The sequence below is a fragment of the Gymnoscopelus microlampas genome (genome assembly GCF_963454915.1).
Source record: "Gymnoscopelus microlampas genome assembly, chromosome: 11".
In the NCBI taxonomy this organism is placed as follows: Eukaryota; Metazoa; Chordata; class Actinopteri; order Myctophiformes; family Myctophidae; genus Gymnoscopelus; species Gymnoscopelus microlampas.
This window is the reverse complement of record NC_139948.1, coordinates 2,360,536-2,379,648: the sequence shown is the minus strand read 5'-3', so window position 1 is coordinate 2,379,648 and position 19,113 is coordinate 2,360,536. Positions and strand designations below refer to the sequence as shown.

Below are 19,113 nucleotides of genomic sequence, written 5' to 3'. Positions count from 1 at the left end.
CCAGAAGGGGGGGGGGGGGGTTTACCAGGCTATTCTTCCATCACTTTACAAAATGTTCTCTCCATGTGACCATGTTATTGACAGTGCCAGTGTGTACACCTTGTGTCCACAGGGAACACTCACTGGATCCTTCAGTAGATCCAGACAGATAGAACAGCAGAACTGATCCTGATCCAGTTGAACTGCTTGGTGTGCCATTTTACAGCCGACTGTCTGGCAAACAGACTGAGTTTAGTTTGGTTTTACCTTCCCAGAAATCACATGAGGTTCATTCTATCTGCCGACATACCTAACTAACTGGTGTTGTGTGTGTGTGTGTGTGTGTGTGTGTGTGTGTGTGTGTGTGTGTGTGTGTGTGTGTGCGCGCGCGCGCGCGTGCGTGCGCGCGTGCGTGCGTGCGTGCGTGCGTTATGCCTCATCTGTTCCAAGGAGTGCTTGTACCTGTGCCTGAGAGATAAGAACAGTACCTACCACCTTATAAAACCTGTTCAAACCATGGTGTGAATTTGCCAGATGACAGAGAAGCACTAACTAGCTTTGCTGGTGTAGAACTTTAAAGTATGAAGCCAGCTAAGAGACCTCAGAAGGGTTTCTGAAGTTTAAAACTTAATAGGCTCTGTGTTAGAGTTCTCAACGGGCCTGAAAATTACGGACCAGCCCGAAACATCACCATGATTTTAGGCCCCAGATCGGCCAGATATCCCCCCCAAAAAAAGATACATACAGACACGCACAAAAGGACAAAGGACATAAACACTGCCGTGCAGTCAGATAATGTGAAAACAGCCAGTTACAAAGTGCATGAGTATGGCAGAACATTGTTACACACACACACACACACACACACACACACACACACACACACACACACACACACACACACCACACACACACACACACACACACACACACACACACACACACACACACACACACACACACACACACACACACACACACATTTTTCATGTTCTGTTTGCATATAGGAGTGGCAGAGTGTACAGGACGCTACTGTCACCTTGCGTAATCTTTTATTCAAAATCATGCCACGCTGTTTGTAGATTTCTCAGCATCTCTCAACACTATTCAACCCCGCCTGTTGGTGGATCTACTTTGGTGTTGACTCTAGTTGTGTTGATTGGATCCTCTCCAATAGGAGAAGGTGAGGCTGAATGAGAACATGTCAGGTGAGCTCTGTTCATCTACTGCTGCACCCAAGGGCTAATGACTCATTTATATTACAGTATATATGACTGTCAGGGCAAGTTTGATAACCAATATATCCTGAAGATTGACAAGTGACCATGACGATGAATAATTGTTGATAATTAAACTGGTGCAAAAATAAACTCCTTCAACTCAGTGTATGAAAGACAAAAGATATAATGGTCCTTTTATTCAGAACACCATCACTGAGGGTCAAGACGTAGAACCAATTGTCAGCTACAAATACCTTGGTTCATTAATCAATAACAATCTCACTTTTCATGGTTTGTAGGAAAGGTCTGCAACAACATTTCTGCCTAAGTAAACTCACCAAGTTTCGTGTTGACAGGTCCCTGCAGAGCTGTATTAGCCATTGGGCCGACGGGGCCATGGCCCAGGGGCTCTTGGCTCTCAGGGGCCCTTGGGGGAACTGGGCCGCGCGGCCATCAACAATTTACTTAAATGAAATGTATAGGTTAATCAAATATCAAATGGCCCCGACAAGGGCTCCTGGGGCCCTTCAAGGGCTCCTGGGCTCCTGGGCTCCTTCCATATATGATGGAATATGATTAAGGATTTCATATAATACATACCATATCTGTAACTTTCACCAGCCCCCTAGGCCTAAAAACTTGGCGGCCCAGGGGCCCGTTATCCCTAAACTGTTGACATGGCCTAACCCTGTTTTTAGACTCAAAACACTTTGTATGTGTATTGAATGACTTTGCTGTTACAATAAAACAACTTATTTCCATACACTGTGTGTACAGCCTTCATTGACTATGTACAAGTTCGGCATTTACTGATGCCATCCTCATGTAGCGTATAGATCTATAACAGATGCATTCTCAGATTATTAATAGCCTATCCTTGTTTTTTTTATACTTTAGCTAATTAGCCAAAGTCCTGATTGCATGCAGACTCATTTTTGCATGTAATAATGTTCATAATTTACACATTCATAATAGTCTTCTATTTCTCATGTACAGGTTAGCAATCGGTCCAATACATCATCTCCAGTGGAGTTGATGTAGAGTGCCATGAGTGGAGTGCCATGATGTACTTCAGCCAGCATCCTCCTTATAAGAGCAACACACTCCCTGTGTTAATGAATACTGTAGGCTAACTATCATATTTATGGGTTGTGTAGTTGTGTATGTTAGTGAGTACTGTAATCTAACAATTATATGTATATGGGTTGTGTAGTTGTGGATGGGTTGTAGGCTCCAGAACATGGAGGGATGTGTTTCAGTAAAAGTGGTGGTATTAAGTGGCTTGTGTGTTTGTATGTGCCTCGATGGGGCGGGGCGGTAGAGTATCTGGGCCAAAATGCTATAGGACGAAATGTTGTTCCCAGTCTAGCTCTGGATTTAGCTCACATCAAAAATCCCAGGAGTAGATTTTAACAGTTTTTCATATAATTAAAAATGGTGGGAAATCTAAGGGTCAGAGGTTATACTGTAGGTCAAAGTGACAAATGTGTTCCTCATAAGGAGACACATGTGTATTGAAGTGTCATGGCTATAGCTCAAATAGGGCATGAGTTATACCTGTTCAACATTTGCATTTTTTAATTGAGCGTCACCCTTTGACAAATGACTGTGAGTTTCATTTTCTGTGAGTCTGTTTCCCATGACCCTCTACCTTATTGCAGAGTTTCGTAAAAAACGACGGTTAGGCCAGAACTGCGAAAAACGGCAGAAGAAGAATAAATGGTAGAAAAGGCGGGATCATGGCACTGCCTGCTTGGCCCCTTAACAATAACTATAATAATAATAATAATGTTACTTCTACAGGTAAATAAACAACAAACAATCAAATTAAAACACAAACAACTAAACAAAAAATATGCCAAATAATGATACATCGTATCAAAAACTGGAAAAAGCTCCTAGGATGAACATTGGTGCTTACTGGCTGTATAGATTCACTGATCGTTGGCAGGGAGGTGTTCTACTGAGTAGAAATGGGTTTAAGGTTCAAGGTTCAACATTTCTGTATCGTTACATCTTGTGTACAAGTACTTTTGAGTAAAATGGTTCTGGTTTAGTGTATTCAATTCATTGGTAGAAAATATTTACCCTGTTGAATTAATGTTACTCTTGAGTTGAACTGATACAAATGATTTAGACCTCAATTAAAACCCTGCTTTTCAATTACAACCATTATTTAACCAGTGGAAATGCATTGAGACAAAGTCTCTTTTACAAATATGCACTAAGAGGCAGGAATATTAGTTCCATGGTCAAAACAAGACACAACTCAGCAGTTAGTATGTACAGTAGCCAAAGACAAATAACACTGAAAACCTCTTTATCTCTCACCCCATTCCCTCAATGCTAAGAGCTGAATACAATGTATATGTTGTTTCAATTTGTTACTATTTGAATGGTGATGAGGAAGACTTAAATTCCAGTTTATTCAGAAGTCTACTGCAACTCTGACTTAGGTCATCATCAACCCTCCACCACAAATCACATTAAATTCACTTACAGTTTATTTTACACAACAGTGTCCGGTCCACTTTATAGCAACTGCAATAAATATGTCAGCACGTTAAATAAAGTACAGTCAAAAAACCCTAACATTGGGTAAGGTTAGGTAAGGAATAGTTTTTTTTGGTTGAAGCAAAACCTTTTGTTTTGTTTTGTTAAAAGGTTAAAGCTCTATATTCAGATAGTAATCATTGCTATAGAGTTTTTGCCCAGTAACAGGGGTCTCCTTGTCTCTCCAACTCTAATGTCGGCCATACCACTGCATGACCAAATTGTTTATTTTAGAATAAAATGCCAAATGCTAGAGGTAAAATACAGAAAAAACATTTTCAAGTGGGTTACCAATTTCAGCCAATCGGGAGAGAGTATCCATTTATCAGCTTCAAATTTATAGTTCCAGTTCCAATGTTGTCTACAATGTTGTCTACTCACAACAGCAACAATCACTAACCCTACCTTTAATTCCAACAAGCCTATGAATTCATTTTTAATGTTTATTCTGTCAATTATTAAACGTGAGAAAAATGTATCAATATCATTTTTATTCACATCATTCAGATCAAACCCACAAAATAATGATTATAATAACAAGACACACACAGTACAAATAATTTGAAAGTGCCTCCATAAAATAAATTGTAATAATACAAGAAGCAGTTGATAGTAAAAACAGATTAACAAGCTATAGTAAGGCGGAATTTTGCCGTTTTCAATACACGATAGTGCACTTGGTGATACAAGCGCGAAATTTGGCACAGACGTCCTTCATATGACTCTAATTGATAATCAACCTCTGGCCACGCAAAAATCCTAAGATTTCAAGATGGCCACCACCAGTTTTCAAAATGGCTGCAACTGGGCCAACATTTTGGACTATATCACTTTGCTGGGGCTGTAAATCTTTGATTTCCCTCTTATTTTAATATAGGAGAATATGTTCTGAAGGTATTTCTACCAAGTAAGATAAAAAAAATATTATTAGGTTCCAATATGGCGGCATATTTTCCAATATGGCTGCCGATAAATTGCATAAATGTACATTCACATGAGCTTGAAGCACATGTATTTGTATTAATTACCATACACAGAATCAATTTATAGCTCATTTTAAAGTGATTTGGTAGCTTTTTAATGACCTAGGGCAACTAAATACAAAAACCTAGATATATATAGGGATATTTTCTCAAACAGGTGCTGACCTTTTTCTCTTTCCGTGGAAGGACAAAACTGTATGGCATCTGCTGAACGCATGAAAGAAGCAAAGACCTGATGACTTTGATACAATAGCTGATGCATTTTCATGAAGGGGGATCTATCTGAGGTCCTTCGACAGCTTTTTCAAGCCAAGTCTTTGTGTCTGGGTTGCTCAGTCAGTAGAGCTTTCACCTTCGGATCACATGGTCATGGGTTCGATCAGGATCAGTGTAAGTAGGTACGGTGAGTGTGGCGCTCCACCTCAGCAATACCAGGGGGTCTATAAGACCCCTGCGTTCTCAGCTGATACTGACAATAAGTCTCAGACTTATTTAATTTGAACAAGTGCAACTGCTATGACAACAATGTCAGTATCTGAGCTGCGAATCATGATGTGTCAGATGCTATCCTCTGCAGCTCTGCCTCAGATACTGACATTGTTGACATAACAGTTTCACTTGTTCAAAGACTTGGCTTGAATTAGCTGTGGATTGCCTTTGGAAGGAGGGAAGGATCTCAGATGGATCCCGTTCATGAAATTGCATCAGCTATTGAATCAAAGTCATCAGGTCTTTGCTTCTTTCATGCATTCAGGGGATGCCACACAGTTTCGTCCTTCCATGGAAAGGGAAAAAGGTCAGCATGGCAGACAACTTCTCCAAATTAGGTTCAACACCTGTTGCAATAAATGATAAACATATGCAAGTCATCGAGGAGTTCATAGTACTCATGTACGATAGAACTTCATAGAAGTAGTTCCTACAAGGAAGTGAATGCAAGTGAAGTGCATTCCAAGCAGGACATATATGGGGCCAATGACTCTTGTGCAGTCCTGTTTGCCAAATTATGCCAGAAGCTGACACGATGTGGATGTAAAAAAGCATGTTCTGGACACTGCAAATGCTTTAAGTTTGGACTTATCTGCACACCCCTCTGTGGTTGCAGTTGCTAGTACACTGGCCTGTCACTTGCCCAGCCACCATTGTAAATGAAAATGTGTTTATAATGACTTGATAACAAAACAAAAAGTAAGCACTAAGCTTTACCAAGCTAATAAATCACTTTCAAATGTTCCATAAATGGATTCTGTGTATAATTCCTATCAATAATTGAGGCATAAAACCATAGGCCCAAACATAAATCCCAAAACAAAAGAAGGAAAAAAGGGTAATTTCTGCAATTTTTTGCAATTACACATACAATACAGATGGCTACGTCATCAGGAAACTTTGCAAGCAAAATAACAAATAAAATAAGAAATATAGAAATAGCTAAATAATGAAAAATAACAGAAATAAAATATATGACATTAAAACATGCTGTCACACCCTCAATAATCACATTTCCAAAGTAGCTCAGAGGATGGACATTGCTGCTTACTGGCTGTACAGATTCACTGACGGTTGGCAGGCAAGTGTAACGCTGTAGAAAATGGATGTGATCCTCTGTGTGTGAGATCTGCTCCAGCTCAGCATGTCTCCTCCTCAGTTCAGTGAGCTCCTGCTCCACGCGCCTCCTCAGTTCTTCAGCACGACTCACTTCACGTTTCTGCTGGTCTCTGATCTGATCTCTCACCTCAGATCGTGTTTCCTCAATGGAAGAGATGAGCTCAGTAAAGATGGTGTCAATGTTCTCCACTGCTCTATCAGCACGGTGGTTCATAGACTCCACCTCCTGGTGAAGCATCTTTGAGTCTTTCTCTCTCTCCTGAATTCTGTGCTGGATGTTCTGCTGGCTCATATCAAGCTCTCTCTGTCTCTCAGTCATTACTGTTGCAGCTGATATTATATCATGCCCTCTGTGTTCCTCCATGGAGCACAGATAACAGATACACTGCTGATCAGTACGACAGAAAAGCTTCCTCACCTCATCGTGACGAGGGCAGATGTTCTCCCAAAGCTCGCCGGAGGCTTTGACCAGCTTGTGTTTCTTAAAGGCAGGAAATTGATAGTGAGGCTGGAGGTGAACGTCACAGTAGGAGACCCGACACTGAAGACAAGTCTTCAAAGCTTTTATTCTCTGTTTTCTCTCGGTGCATAAATCACAGGCCACATCTCCTGGTCCAGCGTAGCAGTGATCAGGAGGAGCAGCTTGGAGTCCTGTCTTCTTCAGGCTCTCCACCACCTCAGCCAACATGGTGTTTTTCTTCAGAACGGGTCTCGGGATGAACGTCTCTCTGCACTGTGGACAGCTGCATCTCCCTCTTTGGTCATCCATATTCCAGTATCCCTCAATACACCTACTGCAGTAGTTGTGTCCACAGGGAACACTCACTGGATCCTTCAGTAGATCCAGACAGATAGAGCAACAGAACTGATTCTGGTCCATTTTACAGCAGACTGTCTGACAAACAGACAGAGTTACGTTTTAGTAGAATTTCCTCAGAGATCACATGACATGGGAGGTTCTTCTGGTTGTGTGTGTGTGTGTGTGTGTGTGTGTGTGTGTGTGTGTGTGTGTGTGTGTGTGTGTGTGTGTGTGTGTGCGTGCGTGCGTGCGTGCGTGCGTGCGTGCGTGCGTGAAATGGAGGAGTGTGTTTAAGGTTCAAGGTTCAACATTTCTGTATTGTTACATCTTGTGTACAGGTACTTGAGAGTCATTTCGTTCTGGCTTAGTTTATTCAATGTGATTCATTGGTAGAAAATATTTACCCTGTTGAATTAATGTTACTCTTGGGTTGAAGTGATAAAAATGATTTAGACCTCAATTAAAACCCCGCTTTTCAATTACAACCATTATTTAACCAGTAAAAATACGTTAAGACAAAGTCTCTTTTACAAGTATGCGCTGGCCAAGAGGCAGGCAGGAATATTTCACAAATTCCATGGACAAAACAAGACAAAACTAAACAAATAATACTGACTACCAGTTAGTATGTAGCCTATGTTTAAATACAAATTACACTGAAACATCTCTCTCTTTATCTCTCCCCCCATTCCCTCAACGCTATGAGAGCTGACTAAAATGTATTATGTTGTTTCAATGTGTTACTATTTGAAACGGTGATGAGGAAGACTTAAGTTCCAGTATTTTTGTGTTATCCTTTTAGCATTAGTATTATATAACTGTACGCTGTATTTTTTTAGCAAACTGTTTTCAATCAATCAGTCATACACGACAACTCTTAAACCTGAACCAAACAAGGTAGTGAATAAAACAAACAAACAAACAAACAAACAAATACACAGTAATAAACAACAGTAATAATAATGCCCAGAGAACATGAATACTGTATAGTGTGACCTTACCTCAGGTTCAAGGAGTGCCTGTTCATTATCCTGAGATAGAGAGATATGTTTACAGTACCACTATAAAAACTGTTCAAACACAATATGTCTACAGTAGCCTACCTACCACCATAAATGAGAGATAATTGTGCATACAGCAGTGTTCTCAAACATTTTTTTACATCAAGGACCCATATATCGATATGTTTTTTTGTCCGCTTGTTTTCTCCTTTAAAAAAATACATATATATCGTTGTTTTCCAAAATTAGCCCACATTTTTCAAAATCTTTCTCCATATTTTTCAAAATGTTACGCGTTGTGAGCTTGTAGATCTGCTATTAGGACTATTGTCAGAGCTGCAAAATGTGAGGAGTTGGAAGTGAGAATGTGTTGCTATTGAAGTGTTTACACTGTTCCTCAGTTTGCTGGGGACTCCACTTTGACAACCACTGGCCTATTTAAACACATAGGCCTAGCCCTAAATGCATACTAATGGTTCCTAACGTGCCTTAGTGTCTAATCCATTGTGCTACACATTTTAAAACAATAGTATTTATGCACAGAGCCACTAGAAATAATACAAAATCTAAGTTATTAAACAAAAAAACAAAAAAAAACAATACAAGCTCACAAGACATGGTGTGAGCTTGTAGATTAGATTAGTAGACTATTTTCTTCAATGTTTTGCTTATAATTGCATGCCCAAAATTGGGATGGCAGAGTTCAAGTGGTTAGCTATTCTGAAGAAAACCTGGAGACTGGGAAGTCATACACTGTATCCTATGGCAGGTGCATTAAATGTGGCATGGTCCAAGTCTATGCTGTGTTTAGGATTTCAATCATTTAGTCTTATCAGTACAGTCAGTGCTTCTATCGCAAAAGGGACACTTAGCTGCAAATTCACTAGGCAAAGAAAACACACCTTTATGGACGTCTAAAGGTTTTATTGAATAAAATGAAATGGAATGAAATGGAATGAAATGGAATGAAATGGAATGAAATGGAATGAAATGGAAATAGATAAAGTAATGTAATGTGATGTAATGTAATATAGTAATAATGGAATGGAATGGAGGGGTGGAGGGTTCCGGGGGAGGGTCGCCGACCCTGGAGTCTTTGGGGAGGAGGTCGTTAGCGTAGTCGCACATGGCACGACGCGGACGGCCGATGGCGTAGTCAGCACGGCACACGTGGACTGAAACCCCCAAAGAGAGACAAAAGGGCAACTACTTGATCATGATACTGACGAGATGAAGATGTGATACTGACCATGATACTGACATGATACTGACAAAATACTGACATGATACTGACAATGATATTGACGATGATACTGACGGTATCATTGCGGAGAGCTCTGTGGGGCGAGAGCGTTGCGGAGCGCAATGGGGCGAGAGCGCTGCTGAGAGCGCTGCGGAGAGGGCTGTGGGGCGAGAATGCTGCGGGAGCGAGGGCGCTGCAAGAGCGCTTTGAGGCGAGCGCTCTGTGGAGAGCGATGTGGGTGCAAGATTGCAGAGAGCGCTCTGGGTGCGAGGGCTCTGTGGAGAGCGCTGTGGGGGTGAGTGTTCTGTGGAGAGCGCTGTGGGTGCAAGATCGCTGCAGAGAGCGCTGTGGGTGCGAGAGCTCTGTGGAGAGCGCTGTGGGGGTGAGTGTTCTGTGGATAGCGCTGAGGGGGTGAGATCGCTGCAGAGAGCGCTGTGGGGGCGAGGGCGCTGTGGGAGCGAGGGCGCTGCAAGAGCGAGTGTTCTGTGGAGAGCGCTGAGGGGGTGAGATCGCTGCAGAGAGCGCTGTGGGGGCGAGGGCGCTGTGGGAGCGAGGGCGCTGCAAGAGCGCTGTGGGGGTGAGTGTTCTGTGGAGAGCGCTGAGGGGGTGAGATCGCTGCAGAGAGCGCTGTGGGGGCGAGGGCGCTGTGGGAGCGAGGGCGCTGCAAGAGCGAGTGTTCTGTGGAGAGCGCTGAGGGGGTGAGATCGCTGCAGAGAGCGCTGTGGGGGCGAGGGCGCTGTGGGAGCAAGGGCGCTGCAAGAGCGCTGTGGGGGTGAGTGTTCTGTGGAAAGCGCTGTGGGGGCAAGAGCGCTGCAGAGAGCGCTGTGGGGGGCGAGAGCTCTGTGGAGAGAGCTCTGGGTGTGAGAGTTCTGTGGAGAGCACTGTGGAGAGCACTGTGGGTGCGAGATCGCTGCAGAGAACGCTGTGGGGTGAGAGCTCTGAGGAGAGTGCTGTGGTTGCGAGAGCGCTGCAGAGAGCGCTAGGGGCGAGGGCGCTGCAGGAAGCACTGTGGGGGCGAGGGCGCTGCAGAGGGCGCTGTGGGGCAAGAGCTCTGTGGAGAGCGCTGTGGGGGTGAGAGTTCTGTGGAGAACACTTGAGAGCACTGTGGGTGCGAGATCAACGCAAAGAACGCTGTGGGGCGAGAGCTCTGTGGGGAGCGCTGTGGGTGCGAAGCGCTGCAGAGCGCTGTGGGGCGAGCGCACTGTGGAGGCGATAGTATGGAGGTAGCAGACTAAGGATTAGCCTGCTCTGTTTGACGGGCCCCAAAAAAAAAAACACAAATAGCTGGTCTAGACTGGGGAAGAAATTTGAAATTGACTGAGTGGCTAACTGATGAGAGAGACTGGGGTGTGGAGGAGTGGGAATGGAGGATGGAAGAAAGTAGCCGTCGTTACCGTGTGGCAGGGCTAGAGTGGGGGGGAGAGTTGGAAAACAGTTCCACTGTTGGAGTGGAATGATACTGACGTGATACTGACCACGATGCAGACATGATAATTACTATAGTACTAACATGACGCCGACGTGGTGTTGGACATGAACGCGATACTGACATGGATACTGACCATGATACTGATACATGAAATGGGTGGGGGATAGAAGGGCGAGGCAAAGGAGTGGCAGGGAAAGATGGTGTAGCTCTGGAAGCCGTCACCAGCTAAGGCTGCTGGCCTGAAACGGCTTTAGGAGTGTCAGGGAGGGGATGGAGGGATGGTGTAGTGCTGGAAGCCGAGTGGACGGATACTGGCTATGGCTTCAGGGCTTCAGGGCAGCCATGTCTGTGGCGGAAACAAAGTTAGTAGCACCAAGCAGCCATGTCTGTGGAGGAAACACTGTTTGTAGGACCAAGCAGCCATGTCTGTGGAAGAAACAAGTTAGTAGCACGAGGCAGCCATGTCTGTGGAGGAAACAATGTTAGTAGCACCAGGCATCCATGTCTGTGGCGGAAGCGGTGCAGTACAACATTAGTTCGGTAGGAACGCTGTAGCGATGGCGGTAGCAGCTATAACCGCAGGAGCAAAGGATGGCATGAATGGTAACTGCTAGCATGGGATCATGATGCTAGTATCGCGCATGAAAGGAGGGAGCAACAATGCTAATAGCAGTGGTGCAGTAGTATGCATAGTATGAATGGGTAGTGATCGATGCATTTGTGATGATAACATCCAATTGGTGGATGAATAAGCGATGGAAGGCTATGAGGGGAATAGGGGGAAGATTGGTTAATTATTGAAAGATATCAAGATGGATGATTGGATTTACTGTATGACGCAGAGGAAACACGTGTAAGCCATTTAACACCATTATTTATGGCCTTAAATATTCATTTATTATTATGGGGGAAATTATGTTAGTAGCACCAAGCAGCCATGTCTGTGTGGAGGAACAATCTGTGAAGTGAACAATGTTATAGCACCAAGCAGCAATGTCTGTGGAAGAAAAGAAACAGTGTTATTTCGGTAGGAACATTGTAATAATAGCGGTAGCAGCTAACAAAGGGGGCGATATTGGTAGTATGTTGTGCATGGATGCTAGTATGGGAGCATGATGCTAGCAAGCTCATGAATGGAGCGAGCAGCAGTGTTGGGAAGGAAACAATGTTAGTTCGGTAAGAACGTTGTAATGATAGCAGTAGCAGCTGTAGCCACGTGAGCAATGTTGGTAGTATGTATGGTAAGAAAGCTAGCAAGGGAGCATGAAGCTAGCATAGCTCATGAATGGAGAGAACAGCAGTGTTAGGAAAGAACACATGTTAGTTCGGTAGGAAGTTGTAGTGATGGCTATAGCAGCTGTGGGAGCAAATTGTGGTAGTATAGTAAGAAGCTAGCATGGGAGCATGATGCTAGCATGAATGGATGCTGGATGCTGCTCCCTCATGAATGGAGGGAGCAGCGGAAAAGGGGGGGGGGTGGATGGGGGGAGGGGTTATTGAGGGGAGGACAGGAAAGGACAGGGGGGGGGGGGAGTGAGGCGATGCTACCGCTGGTTGTGGCAACGGGGTTTAATTGGGTGGCATGCTCGAAAGTGAAAGTGGGGGGGGACGGGGGTGCCTGGGGTGCGCTGGTGCGGCCTCGGCAGTGCTTGGGTTTTGGGTGGTAGGAGAAATGGAATGAGACTGAAATGGATGTAGGGATGGGTGGGGTGGGGTGTGGGGGGGGGGGGATGAAAGTGCAGCCTGCGGTACGAGGGATGATAATGCTTGGGTTTTGGGTGGTAGGAGAAATGGAAGGAGACTGAAATGGATGTAGGGATGGGTGGGGTGGGGTGGGGGGGGGGGGGATGAAAGTGCAGCCTGCGGTACGAGGGATGATAATGCTTGGGTTTTGGGTGGTAGGAGAAATGGAAGGAGACTGAAATGGATGTAGGGATGGGTGGGGTGGGGTGTGGGGGGGTGGGATGAAAGTGCAGCCTGCAGTGCGAGGGATAATGACATAGACAAGAAAGACATTAGGAGGTGGGTGGCGGGCACGGGGTTAACATTGATTGAAATGTAATGGTAGTGGTAGTAGTAGTTTGAATCAAGATGTCTGCAGGCTGGTACAGGGGATGATAAAAGTAGAGACATTAGAGGGTGGGTGGCAACACAGGGTTAACATTGATTGGAACTACAGTACATTGGAAGAGTAGTTGGAAAACAAGTTATGGCAGCCGGCTGTGGAGGCGGTGTTCTGGGCAGGCGCGGCCCGGCCAGCCCTGGAGTGGCGGGTGACGTCAACCGGAGTCGCCGCGGTAGATTAGCGCGGTAGACGCGTTAGACACCGAGCTGCTCGGTGGTTGGTGGTGGCCTCCTTGCGGTTCGGCCCCGCTCCCGTTCCCAAGAAGTCGGGCGATGGTGGGACCGACCTGAATGAAGTTGCGGTTGACCGGGATGATGTAGAACGACCTGAAAGTTGAGGTGTCTGGAGAAAGCAGAAAACGGAGGTGCTGGGAGAAATAGAACGCTGGCTGGAAGAGGTAAGGTGCTCTTGATGCTCATCATGCTGAAAACGTTATGAGCTTGAGTACGGATGTACGAAAGCGAATAAGGGGTTTCTGGGTAGTTCCGACAGGGTATAAATAGCGCCAGGTAGATTGGTGTGTGGGCCGAGTAAAGTTGTGTTTCTCCGCCTCCTGAACATCTGTTGTTCCAACGCCATTTAAGGTGACTGGGTTCATATTATATATACGCCATATGACTATTATAGATATTGCTGGCTTTTCAGAGGACACTTGAGGACAGGAGGGAGATCACGTTCTACCAGCCATTCATGATTTGTTTTTTTCTGGAGCCAAGATATGGTACCTGCCGTACCTTGCCATTGTTGAATTGAAATTTAATTCTCTCTCTCTCTCTCTCTCTCTCTCTCTCTCTCTCTCTCTCTCTCTCTCTCTCTCTCTCTCTCTCTCTCTTAATTTAATTGATGAGAAACAATGCCAATGAAACAATGCTCGCAAATACATTATGTGTGAGATCATCATAGTCACACTACCAGGGGCCTGTTCCTCAAAAGGGAATTAGAGCTTAAGCCTGGCTTGAACACCTATCCTGGCTTAATTTAGCCAGGATTAGGGCTGAATCGGTTCCTCAAAAGCTGAATTAGCTTGAAGATTAGTTTAGCCAGTTCACCCTGGCTAAGTTTATCCATGACCCGATTCCTCAAAAGAGAATTGAAGCTAGCCTACTTTAGTTACCATGGCAATTTAGCTGTGAAGTTAGCCTGATCAGGAGCAGGCTAACAGCCAAGCTTACTTAATCCAGTGCCTTGTTCTTCAAGTTTTTCCACAGGTAATTCAACACATGTGTTTGAATATGGACTCATTTTAATGACCTTGCATTAAAATAAAATGAAATAAATACAATCAGATATAATCAAATGAATTATATTACTGAAATAGTGTGTGACCATGAATCATAATTGTTTCACAATGACTCATGTGATGTCATTGTCACTCTGTTAACACTATAGTTCATATTGTTGTTAGATGTAAATTATTAGTTACGGGTTTAAAAGAGCCTCTTCACTGAATGTAAGTCAATGAGGAGCATATTTTAAATGATCAATTTCTAGTCAATGGAGAAATTACTTTTTATTTCTTGTCCACCTTTGGAGTTACATCATGATGGCAAGGTAACTACAACCCAAACCTCAACCAAAGTGGTCTTGCAAATGTGGGGTTATTGCGTGTTTTGTGGGGTTATTGCGTTTTCCACAGGTAATTCAACACATGTGTTTGAATATGGACTCATTTTAATGACCTTGCATTAAAATAAAATGAAATAAATACAATCAGATATAATCAAATTAATTATATTACTGAAATAGTGTGTGACCATGAATCATAATTGTTTCACAATGACTCATGTGATGTCATTGTCACTCTGTTAACACTATAGTTCATATTGTTGTTAGATGTTTGATAATATATAACAGATTTTTTTTAATATTATAAAAAATGTCTATATATATATATATATATATATATATATATATATATATATATATAAATTATTAGTTACGGGTTTAAAAGAGCCTCTTCACTGAATGTAAGTCAATGAGGAGCATATTTTAAATGATCAATTTCTAGTCAATGGAGAAATTACCCCATGATTGGTCAAGTTCAAGGATTCTGCTATCGACTTTCATGGTCTTTTATAGAAATACGTGAAGCCTGGCTTCATTATTCTGGCTGGACATAGCCTGGCTTGACAAGGCCTAGCTCGACAAAGTAGCTCCTTTTCAGCCTGGCTTTGCTTCGAGGAACGGAATAAACGAGGCTTATATGGACCCGACTTTGTCAAGTCTGGATTTGGCTTAAGTCCAGGCTTAGTTTATTCACCTTTTGAGGAACAGGCCCGAGGCCGGCTACTAGGGGTTACCTAGACAAAAACCCACCGCAAATGCAGTATGCAGATCTGTAATGTATAGGGCCATTACTATGGAACATGTTACCAACTATGATCACTGTAGCATCCTCAAGGCAAGTAAAAAATATAAAAAAAGAAAAGAAAAAAACACATGATCAATGACCCAATGTTAATTAATCTTTATCAATACGTTACATGTTTTTACAGATTTATTTTAAAAACTGAACCAATAAGAAATTCAATTCATTCACATGATATTTGACCAATAACATGTCAAACACATGTTATTGTGTTTGACATGATAAACAGGACTTCTGACGACTCATTGTGTTTGTTTCTGCACCCTGTGCTACATAGCAAATAAGACATGACAACAGTAACAATATAGGTTATTTACAATATCGTCATTTAGATCTTGATAATATAATGCACCCATTCTTGAGAATTGGGAAAAATGAAGTCTAACCAAAACATTTCAAATTATTATTTATTAAAGTAAAAAAAAAAATTGTGTGAAAATAGAGAATGTATAAGCATGACAGATCATAGGTTTCACTCTCTACACCTACTGTACAGTAGACAGTTGTAGAATTCTTTACTATATCTAATCTTCTGTTGGAGGTCCCTGGCACCAAATCCTGTCAAATGGGGTTACACTGCTTGATACAGTAGGTATAAATTTAGGGTCCTAAAAATCTTTTTTTATTACTGTATATTACAACGAAGCGATTCATTTCATTCCAAAAGTTCTGTGAATTCATTTTTCTCGTGTATTTAGATGATTGTTTTAACAATAATAAAACAATATTATTGAATGTTACTTTACATGGAGAATCAAACTCACAAAATAGCAATTACTTCATAACAACAACAAACAAAAATGTTCTTATATAAAATAACTTGCATGAAAACAAGCATGACAACAAAATAGTTTAAGAAGTTATACAGTAGGCTATCTTCTCAATAGACACACATTACATAAACATTGATAGGAGTGACAATGCTTAGGAACAACATTTGTGGTCTCTGCAGTCAAATCAATAATTTGGTTGTTTTATTTACATCAACAGAACAGTTTATATTTTGGACATTTTGGAGAAAAAAACAAGAAAACAAAAATAAAATGATGAATAAATGATGGTGGAGTCATGAGAGTCAAACTTAAAGTGTGATCTACTTGAGGTCACACATCTCCAATAACTGGACCACTGCATTAGGTATTGGCGGGTGCACCTGATCCAGCGCAACAGGTCAGCTGGCAAAACTCCAGTAGGAAGTGTTGATCAAATATGGATCAATGGGTGTTCACTCTCCATTCCGACATCTCACCACTCTAGTGGCTTCCGCGTGCGGTTAGGGTTAGGGTTAGGGTTAGGTATAGGGTTCGTCAACGTCGGAAAGGCGACATGTCGGAAAGGAGAAATGCACCCGGATCAATGTTATTGATAGCAGCGGTCATTATTGAAAAATAAAAGACCGCTGAATTCAACGATTAAGCAATCAGAGTCAAGCATTCAACCTAGCAAGACAAAATAAAACAAATAAATAATACAAAATAAAAATAAAATAAAAAGCAATGCTTCCACAAACGTATTAAAAGGACTGCAGCTTACTGGGTGTAGGTAGGGAGCTGTACCAGTGTAGAAAATGCATATGTGTGGGAGTTGCTCCAGTTCACCATGTCTCCACCTCTTGCCCTCCTGCTTCCCACGCCTCCTCAGTTCTTTAGGACGACTCGCTTCACGTTTCTGCTGATCCCTGATCAGTTCCCTCACCACAGATCGATTGTGTTCCTCCATGGAGCACAGATAATAGACACACTGCTGATCAGTACGACAGAAAAGCTTCCTCACCTCATCGTGACGAGGGCAGATGTTCTCCTGAAGCTTTATGGAGGCTTTGACCAGCTTGTGTTTCTTACAGGCAGGAGATCGATAGTGAGGCTGGAGGTGAACGTCACAGTAAGAGACCCGACACTGAAGACACGTCTTCACAGCTTTCTGTTTTCTCTCGGTGCATAAACCACAGGCCACATCTCCAGGTCCAGCGTAGCAGAGATCAGGAGGAGCAGCTTGGAGTCCTGTCTTCTTCAGGCTCTCCACCACCTCAGCCAACATGGTGTTTTTCTTCAGAACAGGTCTTGGGATGAACGTCTCTCTGCACTGTGGACAGCTGCATCTCCCTCTTTGGTCATCCATATTCCAGTATCCCTCAATACACCCACTGCAGTAGTTGTGTCCACAGGGAACACTCACTGGATCCTTCAGAAGATCGAGACAGATAGAACAGCAGAACCGATCCTGATCCAGTTGAACTGCTTGGTGTGCCATTTTACAGCCGACTGTCTGACGAACAGACTGAGTTTAGTTTGGTTTTACCTTCCCAGAAATCACATGACATGGAAGGTTCTTCTGCCAACATACCTAACTAACTGGTTGTGTGTGTGTGTGTGTGTGTGTGTGTGTGTGTGTGTGTGTGTGTGTGTGTGTGTGTGTGTGTGTGTGTGTGTGTGTGTGTGTGTGTGTGTGGTGTGTGTGTGTGTGTGTGTGACTGTGTGTGTGTGTGTGTGTGTGTGCGCGTGCGTGCGTGCGTGCGTGCGTGCATTGAGCATTTCCATTTCTTTGTCCCCCACAAATCATCTCAAATGCACTGACTCTCCATTTTACAATACAGTGTCCTGCAGTCCGCTTCACACTGACAGCGATAAAGAATATAAGACAGCAGGTTAAAATGCACTCATAAAACAATAATTGATGTTAGTGATTCCCAGATTGAAAGCTGGTTGGTGATACAGACTATGTATTCACGTTATGTGCTTTAATGTGTCACACTGGGACATGAGTGTGTTTTGATGTGTTGAAGTCTGGTGCAGACACACAAGGTCACATGAATTTACATTCCTGCCTCTGCGGGTCCAGAAAATGATGACCAGCACACAACAGGTTAATGATGAGAACAGTAAGAGAATATTGTGTCATGGACCTTCTCACTGATGGGGGTTATGCTGGGACCAAAGTGGGAAAACATGGATAATCAATGCATTGTGAGCTTGTAGATTGCTATTTTCAAAAGATTTTTATACATTTTATGCATTTGAAAACTTGTGAAATGAGACATTCTGCATAATGAGTACTTCTTATTTTTTATTTTATTTTTACAACTTTATTTTACAGTTTTTATGTTACATACATGTACAAATGTATAGCACTAGAAGTTCGGGCCGCTACGCGGCCCGAACGTCTAGCGTGACGCGTCGTTCACTTTGCAGTGCCACCTTACAGGCACCTCACAGTGTGAGAGAGAGTTTTGTGCTCTCCTAAATCCACGGCAGGCTTTGAAAGTACCCACTTCAGAAAGAGGTGACGTGCATCACCTCTCCAATGACCAAAACCCACTTTGTGATTACTCAGACCTGGTATGGCAGACCTGTGGGGAGTGTGCAGTGGTGTACAATGTGAAAAGATAGTTGAAATCGCAGGCGATGAAGTTAGCAGTTTATTTGTGTAAAGGGTCGTCGGCGTGGGTTGTGTTGAGGATGGAAGCCGTCGAACTGGTGCATCCTACCTATTTATAGGTAGGATGTGATGTCATGCTGTCGTGAGATTACGTCACACTGGCGTGTCTCATCGTGATGTCACGACCGTGATGTCATATGACGTCACACTGGCCACATACAACGTACGTACATACTGACAACCGACATGGCGCAGGATTCAAATTGTATATATAGACTAGAAGTTCGGGCCGCTACGCGGCCCGAACGTCTAGCGTGATGCGGCGTCCACTTGGCAGTGCCACATTACAGGCACCTCACAGTGTGAGAGAGAGTTTTGTGCTCCCCTAAATCCACTTGACAAACAGGTGACGTGCATGACCTCTGCAATG

At 43.2% G+C, this 19,113-nt stretch overlaps 1 protein-coding gene across 1 annotated transcript; it reads right to left on the bottom strand.

The window, feature by feature from the left end:
- Positions 1–5,945: 5,945 nt before the first annotated feature.
- On the bottom strand, positions 5,946–17,550 carry LOC311055788 (uncharacterized protein; the record flags this gene model as incomplete). Its single annotated transcript, XM_084072057.1, has 6 exons — positions 16,748–17,550; positions 13,100–13,282; positions 10,717–10,792; positions 9,434–10,488; positions 9,230–9,318; positions 5,946–7,238 (listed from the first exon to the last, which is right to left on the bottom strand). The coding sequence occupies exons 1-6, from the start codon at positions 17,424–17,426 to the stop codon at positions 5,946–5,948; spliced, it is 3,375 nt and encodes a 1,124-aa protein (XP_083928183.1). The 5' UTR covers positions 17,427–17,550.
- Positions 17,551–19,113: the final 1,563 nt, after the last annotated feature.